The following is a 25033-nucleotide window of genomic DNA, read 5'->3' on the forward strand; positions in this document are numbered from 1 at the left end:
CATCAGATACAGCCAAGGAAATTGCTTCTTCCACGTGCGGCTGTCTTCAAGTATGTTTGCTGGGCTTTTGCTTGGTTAAGTAGGTGAAAGACATGTGTCTGAAAGGGTTACTTACGTCATCCACCTCTGGAGACTGTCAATGAAAACAAAATGGGTACGACAGGCCCCCAATTCGTTACCTGAGCTCTCCAAGAAGTGATGATATCGTACTCAGAGTCGGTCCATTTTCCTTTTTTGCTTCTGCTGTTGCAATCTGATAAAGCAACTTTTCCATTGAAAATGGTTTGGCTATACGTCGTCTCTTCATTTCCTGGGACAGAAATTGCCAAATTAGTTCTTGAGCAAATTTGAAAATAAAAAGTTATCTAGAATGAATCCAATGTAGCAAAAAGTAGCCTTTTAAAACAATAAAAAGTAAGAGCTTTCTATAGTCCAAATTAAACAAAGTATTTATGTTCCTAACTTACATCCAGCACCTAACTTCATAATGAAATAAACTTGTATTACATATCAGTCCTTTCAGCGGAAAGCCAGATGCCCAAGTGCTTTGCTGTATTGGGTCTTCCTGTGGAAAGGACCAATAAAGATTTTCTGCATGTACTTTAGGTGAACCAATGCCACAGAACAGAACTCAAAAACCTAAACCAAACACATGCTACCAGGCACAGTAAACTACTTTCTTAGAGAAAGTAGTGCCTGTTATATCTAACATTTTATTTTCTTTCAAAGTCACCAATAGAGAGCAAAAAAGTATCTGCAATGCATGATGGCATTTATGCTAAGAAATCAATCTATATGCTATCTTCTAATATGCTTTACTGTGAAATTTAACGCAGAGGAAAGTCTGCATATACAAAGAGAGTGAAACCAAATGCAAGTATTCCAGCATCACCACAGTTCAGGTGTACCCTTTTTTCAAAAAAAGAAAATTGAACATCAGTGGAAAAAACAAGAATAGGAGAGATGTGAAGAAAATGAGAAAAATGAAAAGAAGGATGCCCAGGCATAGGTTAGCATGCAGTTCTCTTAAGTGGAGGAACCAACAAACACCTCAAAATTCCCTCCCTAAGAATTCTTCTCCTGTGGAGGCCAAGAGGAGTAACCCAATCCCTTAAGCTCAGTAATACACTGTTTGCACTCTCAGCCATCCAGTAAGATCTAGTGGTCTGACCTGCTTGAAACCCAGGACTGCTATGATTTTGCATCTTTTACGGCACTAAAAATACAGCAAGTAGTTAAGAATTAAAGACCACAACTAGCAAAGCAGGCAGATGTCAGGGAAAAGAGACAAAAGGCAAAAAGAGAGGGTTTCAGTTCTGCTCAGTTTTGCCTGTCACCAGTTCCCCTACGTGTAAGCTTTTAAAACTGCATCTTTCATTCCTGTCAATACAAACTGAGTGATTTTGGTAGCTTTAAGCCTTTTGCTAACTCTTATGTAGGCAAATTTCTTGATTTACTCTGCAGTTGGGAAAAGTCTAGAGTTTTCCCCAGTGTCTGAAGAGGTATGTTTTGTTTTATATAACGTCTGAAAAGTTTCAGCTGATGCTAACACTGGAGCGTAATGTGAAGGTGCTATTTCAGTTAGGGGTTAAGCCCACCGAATACCTACTCATCACAAACAAAAATTAAGATTTATGTTTAACCTTAAATTTTTTTCACCTGTTTTGTAACCCTCATTACATGCTCTTGGTATTTCTTTTATCAGAACCAATCCATCATAAAATTCATCATTTTTAATTGCACAGATTGCATGCATTGAAGTGATAACTAACACGTATCATAAAATGGATTAGTAACCTTTGCTGACCAAAAAGCATTCAAAAGAGGGTCATAGGTAAGAAAAGCGTTCTTCAGAAGGTTCTGCTAGAGCCTGCCTGGGGTCGGAACAGCTGCACTTTTAGGAGTGATACGACAAGTCTGGTTACATGTTAGATTTGCTTAGCATATTGTCTGAGGCTGCCTAAGAACAGCCACTCCAAGCCAGACCAAAAGCCCACACAGGCAACACAGGCAGCCAGGATAACAGGCCACAGTGCTGGAGAAAAAAAAAGCGAGGTACGTTCCTGCTGGCTGGCAGCTCAGGGATGCCCTGAGCCCCAAACCGGTCTGTGCTGTATTTAGCACAATTCACTGGATCTGTGCATTTATCTGCATTTCTGAATCCACGTACATTTTTCTCTTCCATACAGTACTGAAATAACACAGATAAGTATTTTAAAACAGACTTCTGTTTGCTTTTGACATGCTGCCTAATCATTCCTTTTAATGACACATTTTTCAATGTTATGAGAGACAGTGAACATTCATATTGTAATTATCATCGCCCTGCCACTTCTGGTCTGGTCTTATTATCATATATGTCTCTTGGTCATCAATTTTCCAGGCTGAGTAGTCCTCTTCTATTTAATACAGAGGCTAATTCATACCTTTAATCATCAGTCTCCACTGTGCTTTTTCTAGTTCCCCTATATTACTTTTGCAATTAGGGATTCAGAATTGTTCAAGTATTTAAGCCATGGCCATAGCAAGAGCCTACACAGTGCCATAGTGATATTTCTGCTTTGTTCTCTATTCTCTCCTTACAATTCCTAACATTCAAGATTTTTTTTGAAACCTCTCTGGAGCACTTGGCTGCCAGCTCCATAGGAATCCAAAGACCTCTTTTCTCAGGAGCAAGAGCTCATTCAGAGCCCATCACTGTGTCTGTCAAATTAGGATTCTTTTTTACTCCTGAGTCATTTAAAATTTATCAACCCATTTTTTCACTCAGACCACTCAGTATCGTGAAATCTTTCTGTAACACCTTATAGCTTTAATTTTTGCCATCGTTACCATTAATATCCTCGTTACAAAGGATTAGTTTTGCTATTCACTTCCCCTTCTAGGTTATTTATGGATATGTTGAACTGTACTGGTCTTAGCACAGATTCCTGAGGAGCGCAGGAAGAGACCTCCCTCCATGATAAAAACTGACCATGTGTTTGCATCCTCTGTTTCTCTTTAAATCAGTTCTTTTTCAGTGCATGAACTTTCCCTCTCAACCCGTGGCAGGTTAATTTCTTTAAGAGCCTTTTCTGAGGAACCTCGCCAAGAGTCTTCCAGAAATGCTCACAGACTGTCAACTGGATCTCTTTTGTCCATACATCCTTCCAAAAGTTTCAAGGCCTGGGGGCCACAACCTCACTGCAAAAGCCATGTTGATTGCCCTGGTCTCATTCTTTTCCACACTTATTTTTTCTTTTGGCCGTTAGGAAGTTGCTCTTTGAAATCTCTTTTTGGTCCGCGTTTGTGTGTATTTACATGCATCTTGCTCGAGTGGTTGTTTTATTTGCATTTTCATCTTTTGGACACAAAAGGGATTTTTTGGTCTCATTTCAAACAGACTCCTTTCTCCTGGTGTTTAGCCATGCCAAGTTTAGTGGGGGTATGCCTTTTGAAATTTTTTTGCTAAGCAATGTGCATGTGTTGTGAGCCTCTAACACAGCATCTTTAAACAATTTCTGTGCTGCACGCAAACACTTAACCCTTCTCTCTGCATTCTCCATTTAACAAGCTTCCTTGTTTTTATGCGAGGCTGTCTTTTGAAATGAAACACCACAGTAGTGGCTATTTTGCTTTTTACTGCTCTTTCAAGGTTCATAATCTCTGCTCACCATCACAGTGCAGCTCTTTCATAATGATGTTTTAAACTGGGCTCCACCATTACAGTTTCTTCTCCTTGTGTGGATTTCCTGACTAGCTGCTCCCTGAAGTAATTTTGGTTCTGACATCGCACACCAACACAACCACTATCCTCATTAGGGGGAGGATGCCACCGTTTCCTATCATCATCGTGTGTCCTGTCCTCGCAGCTTCTCTCACCTCCTTTAGTACGACACAGGCTATGCCTACACAGCATCCAGTATGGCGAAGCAGGAGGGGCGGACGTGTGGAGCGGTACAGTTGATGCCGAGGACCCAAACATCCACAAAACGTGTGTGTAAAGCCAACAGCTTTACTTCAGAGCAGTCTAGCCTGGTCCTGTGGCCACTGTGGCACCGGTGTTTGGAGGACATCAGGTGCACTTCTAGCGTGCCTCTTCCCATTTGGTTTCATCTGAAAGCAACCCAGTCTGCTCAGGCTAAGACAGCTCTGTGATAGCAACCAAGGAGTGTAATTATGTGGCCTTTTAAAGGCACGTTCCTCACCCAAACTAAAACTTGGGGGGGATACATATACGGCCCCTGCCAACATCTTGGCTGGACAGTCAGGAGCACAGGGCTAATACCATGTTTTTCCTATTTAGGACAGGAAGATCAGTGCACGGGGAGTCTGTCACTGGTGACAGAGTTAAACTTGGCTTATTTGGCCATAAGCTCTCTTCTGTGTGCAGCAGTGCTGCTCCAACTGGATGACTAACTCCATCTTTCCTATGTACTTCTTCCTCTTGTATTACAGTACCGGCCGAGTCTCTTCTTTCCACCAAGTTTCTGGTAGGCCCTATACCACCAAAGCCCTTTAAAACCAGACATTCCTTCTTATTTCCAAACCTCTAGACCGGAGTTCATTCATTTAGTCCCAATATTCTGTTTTCCTGCTTCCTAAATGAGTTTTACTGACTTTGCCCAACACCTTATTTGAGGATACGGAGTTACCCCTTTGCCACTCCAAACACAAATTCTTCCACCACACCTGTAAACTTTCTTCTCATCCTTAGTTTAAAATTTCAGGAGCTCTTAGGGTGTTTTTAAAAGCCAGCAACCTGTATGGTTTAGGTGAAACCTGTCTGTCCCTTTACACAGGTTTTATACAAGCTCTTTTATTCCAACTCCTTATAAACTGAAATCAATGCAATTTCAGATGCAGAATTTCATTTTTCCGTATATTAAAGGAGATTGAGCAGTCATTCAATACAGAAATGAAACAACATCATTTAGTAATATAAAGAGAATCACTATAAAAAAATCAGGTCACAGTATCACAGAATGAAAACAAAGTTAATGTATCAAACAGCTGAAAACTGTCAATATTGCTGTCGAGAATGGACAGACAGGAAAGTACAGTTGTTTGTCAGAGTTCATTAACAGTCCAAAAGGGGAATCTTGCTCGTTACACAGAACGTGTCACAACCTCTGAAAAGCACAATCCCGGCCAGCCTTTGAAAATGGCAAAAGTGCCTTGTCAAAGTGAAGGAACCAAGGAAGAATTTCCAAAATTTAAGGGAGTTAAGAACATAGGATAGTTTGAAGAAAGAAAGGGGGGGGGGGGGGGGGGGGGAGAGACAAGGAAAAGAACAATGCAGTAGGTGTTTCTAGAGTTATTTTGATATAAACACATATCTGCGGTTCTTGCAAATTTTGTGAGAGTTATGACTTCAATTTCCAAGGTAGGTTATCATAGATTGGAATCTGCTGGATTTTCAGTCAGCTTATATTTACCCAGTGCAAAGCTCTTAAAAATTAATCAAAAGAAACTGTTCTTCAGAATTTGAGGCACCAAGAAGAGCTTTTTAATTGCTGCATAGTGATTTCTGTCTCTTACAGGAGTGGCATTTTCACAATATCAAACAAGTGTTCAGTAGAGCAATAAATACAGCATATGGAGTCAATATAATTGTGTACCTTCAGACAGAAAAGGTTAGCTCAGGATTCTCATTCCTTAACTACACACATATACAATTCCCACCTTTCCCCAAAATAAATCTGTAATAAAATAACCTTTTATTTAAAACTAAGTTAATATACAGTTAGTATAACCAGGCTGGAAGAATTCCATTAACCCTAAAGAACCAAAACCTAACTGTGGATGTATTACATTTAATTGCTTACTAACCACTTGGTCTGAAGCTGTAAATGATAATTTACTAGTGGCTTAGCTATAAAACACTACCAAAATAGCATCTGTAACCCATAGTGTATTTGAGGCAATTGGGAACATGACATACATTCTTTGTCCAAGAACACAGAAATGTAGCCAAAATCATGATGACTGGACAATTCACCTGTTTGTTTCTGCAGGCAATCTGCCTTGGTTAGTTGTGTGAAAAGGGAATGGGAAGTTTTTTTATTTACATCTTAGTATCGGATGGGCTGGTCAGCGAACCTAGGGATTTTCAAGTCGATTAAAATTGAAATTGCCCTGATCAACAGCTTTTCCTGAATGACGGGGCAGAGAAAGACAAGCAATACAGTTGTGAGTATTAACTGACTCTGCCTATCATAGGAGCTAACAAGCACAGTTATTCAGATATTTGCACCTGAGATTCTAATGGTTCTAGAAAACATCACTTAAAAAAAAAAATCAATAAGCATAATACAAGATATTGTCATTAGCTCTGAAGGGATTTTTGAAAAGCTTCCTTGCAAACTGGTCTGCAGGCATAACAATCTTCTGAATTTTTCAAATATACAGAAGTTTCTAGCTGTCAATTATTAACCAATTGCCTTTCTGAAAAAACTGGATCGTCTTATGCCTTGCAGAACTTTTTCCTTTTTTTATTTAATAGTCCACAAAAACAGATGTAGTTGTACTAGTCTCACAATGCTACCAATCCTGGAATGTCTGGTTTGCTGTCGTTTTAGATGGCAGGGCCGTGAATCCATTTTAATGCCTTTTCTCAACTTACCTTGGCTGTTTTAAAACCCATACTTGTCCACTGGGTGGTAGCAAAGTGCACTGTTTCAGAAACACTATAGCCACAACACACTTTAGACACAAAGGATCCAGGAAAACAGACAACAAACTGCCCACTCTTCTGTACAGTACGGTGCACCCTGATCCCCTCCTTACACAAGATTTCTGGGGAGATCTGGAAAGACAAAAAAGCAAAACAAAACAAAACAAAAAAAGAAAAAATTCAGAACTTTCTTTTACAGTTAGATCCCCTTCCTTGCTGGATACTGCCACATGCTACTTGTAGAGAAAAGCTGTGCTCTGCTAACAGCTCAGCTCTGTTTGCTTTCTCTCTTCCCTTCTCCACATGCTGAGACTTAGTGTCCAGAGTGAGAATTACAGAAGTGGCTCTTTTCAAACCAACAGTTTAAACTTCCGCTTGCCAAACAATCTCAAACACAAAGCCTCAAAACAATCCCATCTACTACTACAGAAAGTATCGCAGGCCCTTCAGTTTTCCACCTAGATCTTTTCAGACTTGGCAGTGAATCCACCTTGTTACAGCACTTCTGTTAAGGGAAGTTAACGTGGATAGCCAAGGGAAGGTTTTTTTTTGTTGTGGACTCCCAAATTTATACTTAAATGTACTACATGGAAATCATTATCCACAAAATAAACAAGGGAGCCAAAATTACTCTGAAATCCTTTGAAGTATTAGGCTTCTCATATCTATGCTGGCATCATAAAACGTCAATCATGGCAGATTAATTGATTAAAAAACACTCCCTTTGTGAGGTTAAATACATTATGGACAGTATTAAAAGTGGACATTTATTGCACCGTCACCTTTATTTTTATCTCAACATGTGAGCCTTGTTAGAAAAATGCCATGTGGGTAAACACTGCAAGTAGAAAGCAGCCAGATCTTAACAACAGCCTCTGCATCATTGTAGTGCAAGACAAAACCAAAATAAATCCCCAAACAACCAGCCTTCTGATTACCCTGGGGTTCTCAAATGGGAATACCTCTCCCAGTGTTAACCTACCATTACATTACTTTCAAGCATTTCCAGCCCTGGAGTGCCATTGGCTTGCAGCAGGGTATGTACCACATCATCAAGTTTGTTCTCCTCCGCAGCAGGAATGCAATACCTGTTGTTTTGTCAGAGGAAAAGAGAAGGATTTACTGTGGAGTAAATAATGGTACACAGCTACACAGTAACAGGCAATTCAGACCAGGACATTGATTAAAAGAAAGAAATTAAACACAGGCTTTCCCACACGGTTCTTTTTAGTAAAACACTGACAATTCATTGAAAGCTGTTTATTTACACTTAGTCTGATGGTGTTCACTAGATGCCAAAGGACACAAAATCCCCAAAACAGAAATGTGAAACTCAGTGCTCTGTAGAATCAGTGGTGAGAAATCAGCAATAGAATGATGTTCATTTTAATGGCACCAAAACGGGTAATTATGGGCAGAAGTTTGCATCTCGTGAGCACCAATGTTATCTTTATCATAAGTGGTTGTATTCATTACCTGTGCATCAACCAAAGGATCTTTCTATTTAGTAATATCTTCTCTTTGTAACAATCAAGAAACCACAAATCACCTTTACTGTTAGTACACGAAGTAGCCTAAGACCTTCTTGCCTTGCTTACTAAACAAATCCCACATCCCTCCTCTCCCTTGCAACAGAAGAAAGACCTGACTAAGAGCAGCCAAAGCAGCAAGAGAGGTTTAAAACTCTGCTGGGTATATGTCGAGTTGCACATCCTCCTCTCTTTTAGAAGCCAAGGAAGCAGCTGTCCTCCCTGTGCTCACTGCCAGCAGTGCTCCCTACGCAGAAGTGACAAGAAATAACGTAGGAGTCTCAGGTCCTAGCTTCACACATGCAGAAAACTGCTATTTTGCTGGATGCAGGCAGGTGATATGGTGACAATTAGTTGCTACTCTTGCTTGCACCCTGCCAAAAGCGTAGTGGTTTACGTCCACCCAGAAGATACCTGTTCCCAAGATCTGGTAGTTGGTACCTGACAACAGCAAACTGAGCAGTGCAGCTTGGTGGGAAACAGTGCAAATCCCAGATTCCCAAACCTGCCTTGAGTTGCTGCCATGCTATACTTTATCTGTGACATTACTTTATTTGGATTTGTTATGCTCAGGCAAGTAAAAAGCATCTCCAGATTTATCATGACTCACCAATTCACTTTAAGCAATGAGACCTCAACCTGGAGCCCATTTGCCCCCACACCAGACACACACACAGAGCCATTTTTCCAAACTTGACAACAAGAGCAGAGAATGAATTTGGAAATATTTTGGGGGAAAGGTGCCGTTTTCTGTCATCCATCCAGTCCCTCCACCAATTTCATAAAGCGTTCTGCTGGCCTTACAGACCTTGTCAGGGTATCTGCTTATAATGTGCACTAATATTAACTCCGTATGCGTCATACAGAGTTCTCCTGCTTGATGAGTCTGTAGGAGGCTGTACTTCCTATGATTTGAACATCTCGTTACTGTTCACTGTAGTGATGATGACTTTGATTTGTCTTTGTTGATCTTCAAGCCGAGAGCCAGAAGAGATGACAATATCTACTCATACAGCTAATTGTAGCCACAATAAGGGCTCTAATGAGCTGGTTGCCCAGGTGTACATAGACTGACTCCTTATATATTGACAACGATCAGGACCTTAGGAAGAAATCTTAGGGTTATAGAGAGGTGAAGTGGGAGAACTTCATCTTGATAAGTATCAAGTCCCAACAGCAATTTTAAATGCATGCCGTGTATCAAATACTTGGCAGTACCTGTGTTGCTAACAGTGACAGCTTCAGAACAGCTCCATGTGTGTAGCATATTACTCTAGTTACACTATAATAACAGATTTTAAGCAGTGATGAAAATATTTTAAATTCACACCCAGAACGCGGCAGAGCCCACTCTTTCCTTTTAGAGTCAGAAAATATAGCTGGAACAGCCAAGAGATTCAAGCATGCAGTCCCTCACAAAACGGGCCCAGGAAAAAGCACGGGAAGGATGCGTGAAGAGGAAGGGCAGCACAGAAGTGCATGGGACTATCCGACTACTTGCTGGACTGATGGAAATGGAAATCCTTTGCAACTGTGGCGCATGCTGCAATTTCACTCATTTGCAATTCTTGATGTACCTATAAAAATGGGAAGTGAGCAGCCAGCATAGATTTCTGAGTGTCTTGGGCAGAACAAAATTTTCTTCTCTCTTTTAATGGGCACCAAGGAGTCCTCCAGAATAAAAAGGTTAGGTCACTGACCTCTGCCCTGCATGAAAATTGAGTTCTTGCCTGTTTACTCTTCATGAGGTAAAACCTGAGAGATTAGAGAGTGACCTGAGCAATCTGCAGGTAAATGAAGCACCACTGATTTTAGTACCCCAGGGATCTGTCCTTAGAAGAGATTTCTGGATGCTGGGCGGACTTTGCGAGATGGAGGAGAGCTTTGGTGCCCAGTGGCCTGCTTTGTTATCACTGAAGTGCCACTGAAAGCAATGCTGTTAGGGCTACTCCAGATATTATGCCAGACCTAGAGTTATTAAGTTCATCTTTTCCCCAATAAAGTTGGGTACTTTATTGCAATATTAAAAGTTGTAATGAGTTAATAATGAATACTAGCCTGACACTGCAGCCTGGCAGCCTTGCCAAAGAATAGCTTTTACAGACAAAGGAGTTTCGCTTCTTCCTTCTTGAGTTATTCCTGCTTGCTATCCATGTTTCATCAAGGCTATCATCACAAATACATCTGAAGCTATGTACTTATGTGTGTAAGCCAGCCAATCAAGGAAAAGCAAATGGCTTCTCTGCTTTTATTCTTCTCAGCTTGGAAAAACAGAAATAGTAGCCCTTCCTAAAACTTTGGCAGGCTGCATTCAAGCCTGTTCAATCCCAAAAGGCACACATTTTGACACATACAGTATGAAGGGTAGCCTCAGAACTTAATTAGAGGATTCCTGAATGCCTTCTGTTTGGAATTTACTGTCATTTAAGACTAGATGAATGCCATAGAGAGAAACAGACTCACCTAAGGTTGAGGACAATGTAGCTTGCTCAGCAATTTGTCCTGATAGTATATTATTATAAAAGACTACAGATTCCTGATTCACAGATGAGGGAGAGGAGCCATGAAATGCCCATGACAAAGTGACAAACTCCCAGGTCTGCAGCATAATCCAGCATTTACGTTTACCCTTCGGTATGATCACATACAGAACATTTCTCCAACTTAAAGTATTTAGAGAGAGTTCCTCCTGCTTTAATGGTTTCCTCCAAGATTTCAAATCCTTTCTTCTGGGCCATGTGCTTTCCCAGTGACAGCTGGGTCAGCACCCTGACATGATCAGTAGCTGAGAAACATGGGAGTTACAGGTAATGACCAAAGTACATACTTTGCACATGAATGAAGAGCAGTTGACACTGCCACCACGGGGACTTCTGGATGCAAAGGGGGCCCTGCAGGCCTTCTCCTGTCACACCGAACAAAGAGCCAAAGGCTCCCACAGATCAGAGTTCAAGAGAGGAACTGCTGGAGCTGCTGAAAGGGACCCAGCTTCTCACCTCTGCAGGAGGCACCATTCAAATAACTTCTCCATCTATTGCATTTTCTCTGCTCAAGAAACACAGTTACATTGCTTATCCTTCATTGTTCTCACTGATGATCCTCTTGGGTAATAACATCAATATCACAGGAACCTGGCAGATAGGCACTTGACATGCCAGCAACACCTGCTTCCTCTAATCCTTCCATCAGCTGCTGTAATTCCACTGCAGTCTAACTCATCATCATCTGTAGCAGTACGTATGCACTGAATTTAGGAAGGATTCACCATGTTCAAAACCATTTATAAGTGGAGTGTTAAGTCTATTTGCATGATGTGTGCATATGAAATGTAGCTAGCAACTAAGTGGTGATGTCCACATTGAGACACTAGAATGATGTGTGTAATCATATTAAAAATTATTATCATATGATAATGAAAAGAAATTGTATAAGAAAATACTACGGACCTGGTAGATACAGAGTTCAAAATATTTTGTATAAAATAAGCAAGCAGTGCCTATTTAGTCAGAGCATGGATTCAATCACTTTACAAGTGGCAATATGGAGCTAGCTTGACAAGTGTCTCTCTCTCAGCCTAAGGAAAGCCTACCTTGACTACCTGTCATTTGGCTTCCATGTCATGAAAACTTTCCATACATTAAACCCTATGTCAAGCAGAAACAGTTTATTGCTAAATATCTCTGAATAGAGCGTGGAAGATAAAGTGAAACTTTTCTTCCAGGAAAGGGTGTTTCATTACTTAAGTTTATACTACATTTTCCTATTAAAACTGTAATCACAAACACTGGACCTTCTAGGTGAGATTCATTCATGCAAAAGGTACTAGACAAGCTGCTGTTAACACCAGCCTACAGATGCAGCCACTGCAGTGAATGCAAAGAAAACAAAACACAGGAATACCTACCAAATGCAATCAGCACCAGTGTGTAAGTAGTCAATGTATGGAAGGTGATTTTGGTCTCGAGACCAGCATGAGGTAGAAAAGACCATGCCGATATTTAGCCAAGGAATTGTCACTCCTAAAACAGAGATTGAAAATGAGTTTTGAGTAACTGCAGTTTCTAATTAAAAGACAGTTTGAGAGGGCATTTTAGTTGAAAATCTTGTTCTACATACAAGCTGACCCTTAAGTTGTAAGTATTCCTATCAGAGAATTCACAGAGAATAATTTAACAAATTCAGCATTTTCCACTAACAAAATATCTACCAGTCAATTACAGTGCCCTTAAACATATTTGTTTTCTAATAGCTGTAAAAAATTTTTATTCTTTAGAGAATCTACAAATACTCGTAACTCAAGCTCAATGCCATTGATCGGAGGAGGTTGCTTCATGTTATCAAGTGTACGTGTACTTGTAAACAGGTATCCTGTTTCCCAACTGGTTTGTTCAGGCTCAACACCTGCACAGGAGACTGAATTATGCTTTCAGCTAATGTTTCTACCAGTAAATTGCAATGGCACATATGCAGCTCAAGCACTTGTGACAATTCATTTAGAACACTTCTGTGCTGCTCTGCCCAGCGCTACAGACTAGGCTTGCAAGTAAGGAAGTTGCACAGCTCTGTCCTTCATCACCCTGATGCAAAGCAAGAACACCGATGTACTGGCAACAACAGAAAGGGATACTGCAAGTACAACTGGTTCCTCCCAGGGATATGGTCTCAACTATTCATTAATTCTTTATCTGCACACCTGCCTTCATTCCTTTAAATACCACCTGCTACATACAACTGCATGTCTAGCTGGTCAGCTGGTGAACAGAGGGGCCAGAAAGAGGGAGAAGACTTTGATGACTACACCACCATATTTAGAGGACACGTAACACCTGCTGGAAACATAAAAATGAGACTTGCTTACCAGGCACAGCACCAAGATGTCGCAGGATGGATCCTGTATTATTAGGAAGGACTGTGAGGTTCCACCCATGCCTGTTTGAGGGGGTGACACAGAGACAGACGCATGTCAGTGCACATTCCCAGTGCCAACATCCCCAGTGCCAAGCTGGCCTGCCGGCCTCGCGCCCCCACCTCCGCTCAGCACACAGCCAGCCAGCACGAGTCGACAAAGCGGGTGGATTTGGTGATCTTACCTTGAAAATGGTTCAGATTTTCCCACTGGAAAGCCACTCCCGTGGGTGTTGGTATCTACTTTTCCACAATGCACTGCTACATGGCAATCTTTCTGTTCCACTATCCGCCAATATTCTTGCTGTGGTAAGAGAAAGCATTAATGCATTTTTAATTTGCTGAACGAGGTATCTCTCATTAAAATATAAACTCCAGAAATTTACAGGGCTTTCATGATCTCAATGTAATTCAGCATAAAACACTGCTTAAAAATAAGAATATAAATACTTAGAAGTAACAATTAATTGGGAAGACAGAATGTAGATCCTATTGGCTCCTGTGCTTCAGCACATGACAGATTAAGACTTCTTTCTCTCCCTCAGTTCATCAACACCTTTATTAAAAATGTCAAAAAATTTTAAAAGGAAGAATCAGTACCATGTCTATCTAACCATTTATTTTTCTCCCACACTAGACAGCCTTAAACTGCTTCTGGTAATGCCTGAACATCAACTATACTGAATCCCCATACTCAGTCCCCTGAAATAAAAACTTTTACCGCCCCTTGCACTGGCCTTACCTCTACTTCAGCTACTGTAGGCTCCTTCGTGAAGCACATGTTCATGATGTTTCTTGCTGTTCGGTAGAAGGTTGTTAAAGAAACAGACCTACCCTGTGGAAAAAGAAAATAAAATTAGAAGTGAAAATAAAAAACCATGCCTCCATTCCCCCAGCCTCACTCTTTTCCTTACATGCTCAATCCCAGATCACGATAGGGGGAAAGAGGACAATGTCTCCAGAACACGTGTGCGTCTAAAGCTCATTTCTTATCTGAGGGAAACTCGAAAGATACAGAAATTTAATCACATCGAATCACCAAACAAACCACCTAAACAGCCAACTGAGTGTTCCCAGAAGGCCACGTACACTGCTTTGTCCAGCACAATGCTCTGCGTTTGACAAATACAGAAGATGGATGTGCCCCAGCTTTCTATGACAGGTTGTAAAGGACCCAGTAGGCAACCCTACCTGCATTTTACAATCAAATCCAATACGTGATCAAAGGACCATGTGGCTACACTCTTTATATACAGAGAAACAGGTGAAAAAGACTTAGGAAATTCACAGAAACGTTCAGCATCAAACTAGTGTTGTGTGTGATGGAAGGGGGTCACAAAAAGTAGAGTTTACCAAGATTACTGTAATCACCGGCTTACAAAAACTAGTTATGCTCAATTCAATAAAAGCAGTTCAAATGCAAGGAACCAGGACCTGTTATTACAAGGCTGAGAAAAGGAAAACACAGTAAAATTGCCAAATGAGTGCGTTCTTTCTTGGCACTGCTGCAGGAGCTGTACGAGAAGAGGATCTGACTTGTTTTTCTGCTTAAGCTATACCTAAGTTTCTGCATACCTGCTTTCACACATACCTATAAAACCAGATGCTCTGGGAAGCATCCTCTGAAAGCTTTGAAGGTAGGAGCATGAGAACCCGCTTGCTTCTTTCAGCCCAGACATACTGGTATGCCCAGACAGGGACACCCCTATCACCTTCTCCGCTCCAGGGCAGAAGAAACATCCTGGGAAGCTGTGAGCCACGAAAAAGCTGGTAGGTCGCTGTGGCCATACTGGTTTGTGGGCACCGCTGCAGGCAGAGACTAGCATCACTCTGCAAACACGAAGTTGAAAATATTTGCCCCCTCGCCAGATCTACCGCTCCTTCCTCTAACTCCCATCGTGTCCACTGGTTGCCCATCTGAGCAACCACAGACTTAAAAGCTCCATGTAAATGATTGTTTTATTACTCAGACTATTACCTTTCTAGTTTTTCAATTATGAAACAGATCTGCCAAACCACCTCGGTCTTTTCTTGTATTTAATTTATTTAAGAACTATGCCCACGAGTAAACTAGAAACAACTATACAAGCAGCTTTTCCCCCAGGGGCCAAGTCTATCACTTTGCCATGCTCCTACAGTTGTAACATTGTCACTTTTTTAATTGAATGCAGCATAATTAGCTGTAACAAAAAAGTTTGTGAAATGCCCAGGGCCTGGGGCCCTCTGATTCCCATAAACTTCAGAGTTGGATGCTCTGCGATACAATAAGCAATTTCCTTCATCTTTTAATGCTCTCATGAATCATTTATTGTAAGGCAGCCTTTTGCAACAAAACCTCTCGTAAAATGCAGGGCCCGCACCAACAGTCGTCATACTTCAGCATAGACTTCACTGCTCACAAACCAACACACGGTCCGCAGCAGCTTCCTCGTTTCAGTTACTTGCCTCTTCCTCTCATCTTACACAGAAAAATAAGGACTCATCTTCCAAGATTAACTGTGTCTTTCCATTTGTCAGATGTGCAGCAAGCAAGAAAAAAGAAAGTGGAAAAACTGAACAGTTTAGCCCTTTAAAATTGCATATACCCATTTCCTACTCTATCAAGAATTTGTTATCTTCTTGGTCTCCTAAAAGTTGTAACACAAATTAAATGGTTGAGGGGGTTTTGTTGTCTGTTTTTGTTGTTTGGTTGGTTTTTTTAATCTGAGGAATCTCGTAAAATTTTCTAATGCCAACTCAGAAAATAATTTGAACTGTTGTAATGAAGCATTTTAACCAGAACACAAAATGAATTGCTGAAGATGTAAAGTACCCTTTTCAACGCCCTCAAAAATATCTCAACAGTTCAACAACTGTCCTGGGAGCTTCAAGCTACTGAGCAGAGTCTCTGTTGCTGCAACAATATGACAGAAGAAGGTTCAAAGAACAAAATTTCCTATTTCCTCTCCTGATTCTTCTTCACGGCCTCTGCATCGGCCATGAGAGCCAACCCAGAGCATCACCATCACCACCAATCCTGGAGAGAAGGCACAGAGAAGGACAATGCAACGCTATGACTGTCAAAGACATTACAGCAACCATAAATATGAGCAGCAAACAGAGATTTCACAATAGTCACAGGAGGGAAGGAGGGACTCCTGTTAAGCAGAGTCTGAAAACGCCGAGTACCCAGCTGAAGAGAGCTCAGCATGGGATTTCTGGGACAGTTTCATGTGAAGGCTGGTAAAACTTGGCATTGGTGATTTCTTCTGCATGTCCCTCTAACAGGTCTGCTAATTAGCCTTCAGTTTGTTCTGTATGGAAACAAATGCTGTTTTCAGTCAGCTCCAGTACAGATTTTTTAAATATTTTCAGAGCTGAAATTGGGTAAAGAAAAGAGTGAAAATCTTGCAGCAGATCCTTCTTTGATGACCACAGTTTACTTCACATACTTAGAAAAACAACAATTTATTAGTCAGGTAGAAAAGCCATACATTTAGGAGTAAAGAAAGCAAGCACGGCAGCTTGCAGCACACACTTAAAAGCACAGCAGGCCTTACAGCCTGGAAAGGAGCAACACTGAAAATAATTTGGAAGCCCTGGCAGAAAGTCAGCCGAACAGAAAGGAGATTTACTCCAACCTTGACATGCGATATGGTGGTAACTGCTCCTGGAAAACTAGAAGTCTCTTTCTAAAAACATGTTCCAGCTCAAGCACGTGCTGACTGCAGAAATTACTGTGCAAAATCCTAAACGTACAGCCTCTTCGTGGCCTGAAGCACAGACTTTATGGCCTAAACTGGACAACAGCCATACGATTATGATGTTCTCCTGCAGCCCTCAATCTATTGACCTGGGCATTTATCAAAGGGGTGGGTGGTTTTTTTTGTTTTCTCTGTTTTTTATTTCTAATTAGAATTAGCAATATGCTTTAGAAAGGAACCATTACAATCCCATCATCTGTGGAAACTGTAACATGAGGACATGTTCTGTTAAACAAATTTCAGATTTTCTCAGAAACATGTTAACAGGTAAAGAACACCCTCCCCTCCACAGACAGAGAAGGATACCATCATTCAAGAAAAACAGAGAATGCAGGATTAAAAGGCTTGTTTCATAAAATGCCATGAAGTACCCTTTACTTAAATCTGTAAGCCAGCATCACCTCACCTCAGTCTTATTAAAAAGTCTAGTGATGAACTATAGTCATTTTACAAGTCTTGTGGGTTACTCTGGTGCATAATTTCCTATTTCTACATCTTGCTCTAAGTGACATAACCAGTTCTCATGCATCAGTCCTTCTACAGGGCTTTCCCCCAAGTGCTATAAAATGAAACTACGCGCCTCCGCACTCAGACTGACCAGGCATCCCGCGGGGCACTCCACAGCAGGGATTCTCTCCAGAAACCCACCGCAGATTTTGTCCCCGGTCCATCGCCTGTGACAGCAGTCCCCAGTCTCCGCACCGCAGATGAGCGTGGGACAGGATTCCAACGGGCAAGCCCCAGTGTCCGGGAAGCTGCCTGCACCACGGCAGACAACCTCAGGCATTGCCCGAGCGGCTCCATGTGCTGCAGCTGCTTTGGTGGGTGTGGAGAGCACCAGCCCCCAGGCTTGTCTCTAACAGCTTCTATGTTCAGAACAGAAGTATTTCTACCGGGTATTGTTGGACTCGTACAGGGTCTGATGCTGTTGGTACTGCCGGTGCTTTTTGGGCAGCAGCAGCAATTTGGGAGCTCTCAGCCTTTTGCGGTAAAGGCGTGGGGCTGAGCAGACTCAGGCTGGTTATACTAGCTGCGCTTTGCTTACTTGCCTTGTTTTATTTTCTAAATCTGATCAGGACTTCTCACAAATCCCAATCTTGCTTTTTGAGTTACCTTGTACCTGCTAAACTTTAACTTGGGACTTGCACCGGAAAAGAAGATGGGAAGCATTTCCCCACTAAGTTTGAAGTGGTTCATACAGCTTTTTATCACATTTTTCATTTAACATCATTAATCACAGGATATTAAGCACAGAAATGCCACTTCACTATTCACAAATGCTGCTGTCATTAGATAAGCTTCTCTCCAACAGCAGCATGGCAAAGAGATCGCTTTTCAAAGGTGGGATTGAGGCTGGAGTCCCCCAGTAAAAGAATTTTGGGGCTGACAAATAGTAACAGGCTGCAAAAAGAAACCTGAAGCAAGCTTTTAAAGCTCAAGTCATGAGCTCATGCAGTCCCTAAACAGCTTAACAATAAGCCACTTTGGGCTATCTGGCTTCATTTCCTGGTGATGGAAGTGAGATTGGAAGGGGAAGAACAGAGTATTCCTTTACCGGGCACAGACACTCAATGCTATATTTCTCTCGGAGCATGGCTACACAATTCAACACAACTCAAAATTGCACTGCAAGCTGCAGTGCCAAGTCCTGCTCCAGAGTAGGAGACTGCCAAATAAAATACAGTGAAAGAGTCAGCATTCCTTCATAAATGGATGTACTTGATATGTGGAGGACTAAGCGTCCATGTGACTGTTAGTGCTGAGTAAAATCTGGCATCGCAGATGAAAATGTTGTTTGCATTTCAATTTGCCCTTTCTAAATGTAATAGTATTTCTAGTGATGTTAGTTTTGATGTGGAGCACTACTTCACTCAACAAGAGACTTGCAAGAAGCAGGAATGAGAGAGCAGAACATTACTTTAAATGTCACTAGAAAATGAAAACAAAAACTGTGTCTGCAGGGATAATTGGGCAGAGCTATTCGGGGAACCTCTCAGAAGGAGACGAAGTGGGGGCAGAGCCCAGCGCATCTCGTTATGACAGTAACGCCTTCCAGCTTTTCCAGACACCCCACGAGAGCCAGGCAGATCAGGACAGACACCAGACTGGCCGGCTGCGATAGCCACTGGTGGCACTGCAGGCCATCAGCTACCCTCAGCTGGCTGAGTTTGCACCTGGATGCCACCCAGACGACAGCATCATCAGTTCTGCAAACCAACATCGGCAGAGCCCGCCTTGTTACCTTGTATATACACTTGTGTAAGTCGCTAAGAACTCCCTCCTCCTCCTCGTCGTCCTCCTTCGTGGTCTCCTTTTCCTGAGCGAAGAGCCGCCGCCTGCCTGTCTTCAGTGGGACGTCGACCTCTTTTAACTTGTTGCGGAAGCCATTTTTGTGAATCACGCCGTTGATGAGTCCGTTTTTGGGCTCAAACCGGGGCAAGGAATGGAACTTGTAGGCATTCTCCGAATGTCCCTCCAAAGGTCCTTTCCTCTTCTCCAAGATTTCCTTTTCCAGCAAGACCTCCTTCTCCAGTTTCTTGTGCTCCTCGGGGGAGAGGGAGTCGTAGGAGAGCAAGTACTGGCAGTAGGCTTCTTGCAGCTTGGCCAGCCTGTCCTGTGCAGTTTTGGGGATGCGCAGCATGTCTGCCAGCTTGTTCCATTTCTTGAGGTCAGTCACTTGCTGCATCCCCCCCATCTCGTTGATCAGCTGGACAAAGCAGGCCAGGTCGAGCTCGCAGCCTCCTGGGGTCCACGTGTGCCAAGCAGCAGAGATGGGGAAAGGGAAACACAGGAGCAGGTTAGGAAAAGTTGCGGGTGGCTCGCATCAAGCACGCTACCAAGCTGGGCACATACGGGACGTGCCACCCGTACAGCTTTAGTCACCTGGGCACCGGAGCAGGATTGTCCCTATCTCGTACGCCTCCTGCTAAAGACAGGCACATGCCACTGTTTTGCTAGCTTAAGCCATTCAGCAGATCATATTTTGCTATTTGCAATAGCCTTTCCTATGGTTAAACTTGCTCTCCTCCTCAAGTTTCATTCCCTTCTCTTCTCAGAGCACCCCCAGCTATCTCCTGACACACGTTGTTCCCCTGGTTGTTACCCAGCGGCCGGTGAGATGAGAGCTGCCCAGCTCTTTAAAAGCCCCCACACTCCCACCCTCCCCTCCCCTGCCACCAGTCCCGTGTCTGGTTTATACCAGGAAGAAGCAAAACGACTGGCAAGATGGGTACTGGCAATCAAAAAGACAAGTACCTGTCCCTTCTGGAGGTCAAACATTGATTATCTAATGTCTGCACAACACTTTCAGTACAGTTAGTATTTAAGAGGAGCACAGTAAGATCATTAATTTCACTACAGGTAGAAAAATCCTTAAAAAAAAAAATCCAAAAGAAGCAGGGGCGTTGGTGCCTGCAACTGCATAGAAAAGTTCGAGACACATTATTTTTCCAGTTTGAGGCCATCCATATTTTATATTCCATTATGGGTTTGTATGTTTTGAGATGACTAGCACATTTCACGCTCCAGTCAAAAAATAAAAATGGAGTATTATACAAACTGCAGCATAAAAAGCAGCCAAATAGATGAGGAACAATAAAAGAAACATCATAAATACTCTCAAAGCACAGAAATAAATCATCAATAGAAAGAGTGAAGAAACGGACCAAAGACCACATACAATTCAACAGGGCACTGCTGAAGGAAAAAAGAGAATTAATACAAAACTTGCGTCAACATCGCTGCTGCCACATTGTCTCTCCTTCCCCTTTTTCTTTGAGAAAAGTAAAAAATCATTATGCCATAGCCATTTCAGAGCACTTAAAAATGCTATTATACAACAGAGAAGTGCAATAAGCAACATTATGGTAAATATTTACTGTTGGTTTAGCTACAGCAAACCAAAGCTGCAGCATCTTAAGGGCCAGCGATATCATCTTGCGGATTCCTAGTGCAAGCAGTATTACTTTCTTCAAACCGCCCTGTGCTGCATCTCAGACACTTCATAGCTGATCCCAATTTTCCTTCTTCCATCCACTGTCCCCATTTCTACCACTTGTGCCAAGCCAGGGAGGAGGGAGACTCAGCAGCGTAAACCTGTGTGCAACATTTTGGGATGACAACGATTGTGACCGAGGCAGAGCAGTACCAGAGGCTGCTCACTAATGTTGCCCGCACAGTGCTGGGCAAAGGTGTGAAAAGAGGAAAAGGGATTTTGGCTGCAGCTAAAACCAAGGGTAAAGCCTTGAGGAGCATATGACAAGGGTCATGGGGTAGCAGATTTATCCAGTTTAGTAGGGGGGGGATGGTGTCAAAATGGTTAAGTCTTGAAGCTGAGAAAAGGTAAACACCATGGGAAAAAACCCCACAAGTTTGAAAGGTTTTCTTTTTCTTTCCTCTTTAATCTTCACCATAAAATAACTTTCAAGCTGGCCTCTAATACAGGCTGTTACTTTTTCGGTCTAGAGTTTTATATCCACTGTTCACAAATAAGCTGAAGGCATAATTCAAGATGGCTTTCCATCCCAACAGATTCAGTGACCTACATAAAGTTGAGTAACATACTCCTAACTTCGAAAGAAGTGTGATCCAGGTTTAATGTTATACATGTTCTCCAGTGGGACAAATAGCGCACACCCAGCTTAAGGGCCTAGTTTCAACACTGTTTATGAGATATTTAAGAAATGTGATTTTCTCCCGCATCATGGAATGATCGCTCATAATCACTCTGCAATATTAGAGCTCGAGTAGCACATCATTCAACCAGAGCCTTGCATATCTGGCAGATCCTCCATAGGGCCAGCGACAGCTAAGGTTTACAAAATGGTCTCAATTATAATTCCATTTCACACAGTCATAACTTTTGGAAGCATTTATATCTCAGGCTGATGTTTTCCAGAATTGACCTAAGCATGTTGCTTAAACTTTTCTTGACAGACTGAAGGGGGGAAGAAAAAAAAAAGTTTAACCCATTTATAAGCACCTACAGCAAAATGGCTTAAATAGGAGACCTAGAACATGTTATGCAGAAATAGCATCTGACTTTTTTGTCTTTTTTAAATAGTCTTAATTTCACTAAATTAGGAATATTTTTAAATTGCCCAGTAAGCAAGCTCATTTGAAAAAACAAAACAAAACAAAACCAAAAAAAACTTACATCTTCAGGTATGCCTTTAATACCAAATGCTGGCACTACACAAGTCATTGGCAAAACTCCCATTTACTTCAATGGAAACGTGATTTGGCCCTGAAAGGAGGGATATGTACGCAGGTCTACTTAAATAAGTGTGCATTTATCACTACAGATTATTTTTCTATCTTTCCTGGTGGAACCAACAGATTTCTCATCTTTGTACACTGATGATCTCCAGCTTCTTTTCTCCATTTTGTTTTTAATTTTAAACACAAGATAGGTAGGAAATTAACTGCAGAAAGGATACCTAAGATGCAAATTTTATAAGAGACCACTGTTTGCTCCAGTTATATGGCACCCAGCAGACTAGAATCCTTGCCTATTAATTAGGCTCTTAGGTGCTTAAATAATACAAATAATTAACAGTAATGCCATCTTAATGCCGAGTTAAGGTATTTCATTAAAAAGTTAACATTGTTCCAGGAGCGTTAATCGAGCTGTCTTGCACATTTTCTTCTCTCTCTCGCCAATGTAAATTTAATTCATTATTCTTCTCTATTAGCATACAACCATTGCATACATTAGGCATACAAAATGTTCACTTATTGCTGCTTGAGTGATTTTAATTTTCAGATTTCCTTGAACGTTTTTGCACGGCTATTGCAACAGAGTGCTAACCCTCATTTCTCCTCCTCAAATTCTGTCATTTCTCTGTTGTGCCCTGCATCGGTTCACCATAAACTCTGCAATCTCTTTGTGTGCTTTTATGCATTTTCACTTACTTACCACATGTGATATAAAATAAAGTTTGAAAACGGGGGAGGGGAAGTGTTGTGAACAGTTTAAACAGAAAAGCGTGTCCTTTAATCCAAGTAGTGTTGATAGCTGCCTCTGATCGGATAATGCCTCAAAGGCAAAACTCTAGCCTCAAGTTGCAACATGCAGGTCCTGTGAGCTCTGACTCAAAACACTTCAAAAACAAAGGGAAGGGCTAACAAAAATTAAAACCACAAGTTTGTTACTACGTCATGGCTGCAAAGGCAGTAGAGATGGAGGTGACTCATTCAATAGTTCATTTGTATGCTGCTGTTGTCATGTTTTTACAAACTATTGTCACATTTTTGTCACGTGTCATATTTGACAGCAGACCATAAACCAAGAATTCTGTTAAATAAGTGATTCTCACTCAGGCATTAGCCCTGGCAGACACCTGCTGGGAGAAATAATGAAACCTCCATTTTGCAATCAACCACATTTTACTGCCTATTCTTGACACTTAATGGTTGTTAAATGTCAGCAGGTCACTGCAAATTTGTGATTTTAAGTGTCTGAGTACCCAAATATAAGTCAGTTCTGAGATATTTTCTTTCCCCCTTGGTTAAATGCTTTTAAAGAAAGGGGAAAAAAATATTTGTATTAAGGCTTGGCAGCATTGCAACCTGTTTGGAAAACATCTTTGGAAAGGTCTGAAAAATATTCTGAGGCAACATATAAACCAGGGCTACCAATATCCGTAGTTGTACTACCTACAAAAATAAACAACAGGGAAAGGAGAAGATCCTGAAATCTGGAGACCAAGACCCCACATAGCATTTTTTTTCCCTGGGTGAACTAAAGAGCTGGCAGGGGGGAAGTGTCGACATAAAGTCTCTCTGGAAAGCTCTCCGACAACCTACCTGCATCGTGCCTGACCAACGGATAAAAAGAGAGATCCAGAGCTCTGCAGTGTTAATTGAACAGGGGTTCAGTTAAGCACAAAGGCAAACGGAGCATAAAGTTGTATACGGACACTAACAAGCAGCGGCAAAAGGCCAATGAAACCACAGCCCTTACCTATGAGTGGGAGTTCGTCCATGGTAATGCCCTGAGATTTGAGGTGCTTCTTGATACAGGCCAGCCGCTGCACGTTGGGTCCCCAGCGCCTGCCTAGCTTGTGTATGTGCTGAATCTGTGTCACAAACCGCATTTCATCATTTAGCTTGCACTCAGGTCTCCAGTCTGGAGGAGGAATCACCCTGCACATCCCATACTTCTCTACCTGAGCTCGGACTGACTCAATGTATATCAGTGGGTCATGAAATTCCTTGGTGGAGGGCCTAAGGATGGGAATCTCCCCCAGCATCCCCCACCCAGACTTACTACTGCCCTTTTCGTGCTTTCCCATTGAGTCTTGTGGCTTGTGCAAGGACTCCGCTTGAGAGGTAGAACGATTTTCACAGGAGGCATTTTCAGTTTTGCCATGTGCTTGTTTCCCTGGCGTACTCTTTCCAGCAGTGGCTCTTTTCGGCCTATTTCTTTCCAAACTCTTCTCTGGCACTTCCTTTTTAAGGTGTCCATTTAGCAAAGGCTTTTCTACGGCTGCCTTTTTGCTGGCAGCTTCTGCCAAGTTGACGGCCCCTTTCATTCTCTTGGTGGGCGACTGTATTTTGTCTATGTGATTCGTTTCTTCCAGCCTCCTCTTCGAATTGCGCAGCCCCTCCCTCAACTGTCTCCCCACCTCCTTAGTGCATGTCTTTTGGTTCAACTTGCCATTGACTTTTACACCATTAACAGCGGTATTGTTAGACTTGGATGCTCCAAGGGATAGCACCTGTTTGCGGGTTTTTGCATTGCTACTTTCTATTTTCCCTGAGATTGTGTGGTTGACAGGTGAACTGGGTTTGTGGTGATTTAGTTTGGTTTCCTTGACCAGTTCTTTCTTGGCTTTGGTGTATGTGACAGTTCCCTTTGTCACTGTTGCAGTGTACTTCACAGTTTTGGACGGTGAAGGTCTGACTTCTCTCATCTTTTTGGCACTGGCTGCATTTGCACTCGGAGATGACATTCGAGTGATCCCATTGACTTTAGAAACCTGCAGTGCCAGGAGTGTTGCAGGGGGGGCAGAAGGAAGGAAACAGAAAACAGAAGAGTAAATTAATAGTGTTACCACTTAGCCATGGCATCTCAGTCGCAGGACAACCATATTCTGCAATCCTGACTCCTGGCCCCTTTGTACAATCTTCATATAACAGTTTTCACCCAGGTAAGAGGAGGGACTGGGCATCTATAATAAACAAATAAAATAGAAGTA

The 25033-nt window shown here is 42.0% G+C and overlaps 1 protein-coding gene across 5 annotated transcripts in view; it reads right to left on the reverse strand.

Annotated features, from left to right (window-relative positions):
* The window catches only part of JARID2 (jumonji and AT-rich interaction domain containing 2), a 225216-nt gene that overhangs the window by 7562 nt on the left and 192621 nt on the right, over positions 1-25033 (reverse strand). For 4 of the 5 annotated variants that reach the window (XR_011329170.1, XM_069809163.1, XM_069809167.1 and 1 more), the window contains 9 exons: positions 23797-24814; positions 19075-19574; positions 13832-13924; positions 13275-13393; positions 13043-13113; positions 12089-12203; positions 7638-7743; positions 6605-6787; positions 180-310 (listed from right to left, as the gene is read on the reverse strand). Coding sequence is in view for 4 of the 5 variants with exons in the window: in XM_069809163.1 (XP_069665264.1) it covers positions 180-310; positions 6605-6787; positions 7638-7743; positions 12089-12203; positions 13043-13113; positions 13275-13393; positions 13832-13924; positions 19075-19574; positions 23797-24814 (2336 nt within the window). In the remaining variant the exon portion in view is untranslated. The remainder of the gene's footprint in view (positions 1-179; positions 311-6604; positions 6788-7637; positions 7744-12088; positions 12204-13042; positions 13114-13274; positions 13394-13831; positions 13925-19074; positions 19575-23796; positions 24815-25033) is intronic. The other variant, XM_069809165.1, reaches the window with a different exon arrangement.

This window comes from Haliaeetus albicilla, chromosome 21 (assembly GCF_947461875.1).
Source record: "Haliaeetus albicilla chromosome 21, bHalAlb1.1, whole genome shotgun sequence".
Lineage (NCBI taxonomy): Eukaryota > Metazoa > Chordata > Aves > Accipitriformes > Accipitridae > Haliaeetus > Haliaeetus albicilla.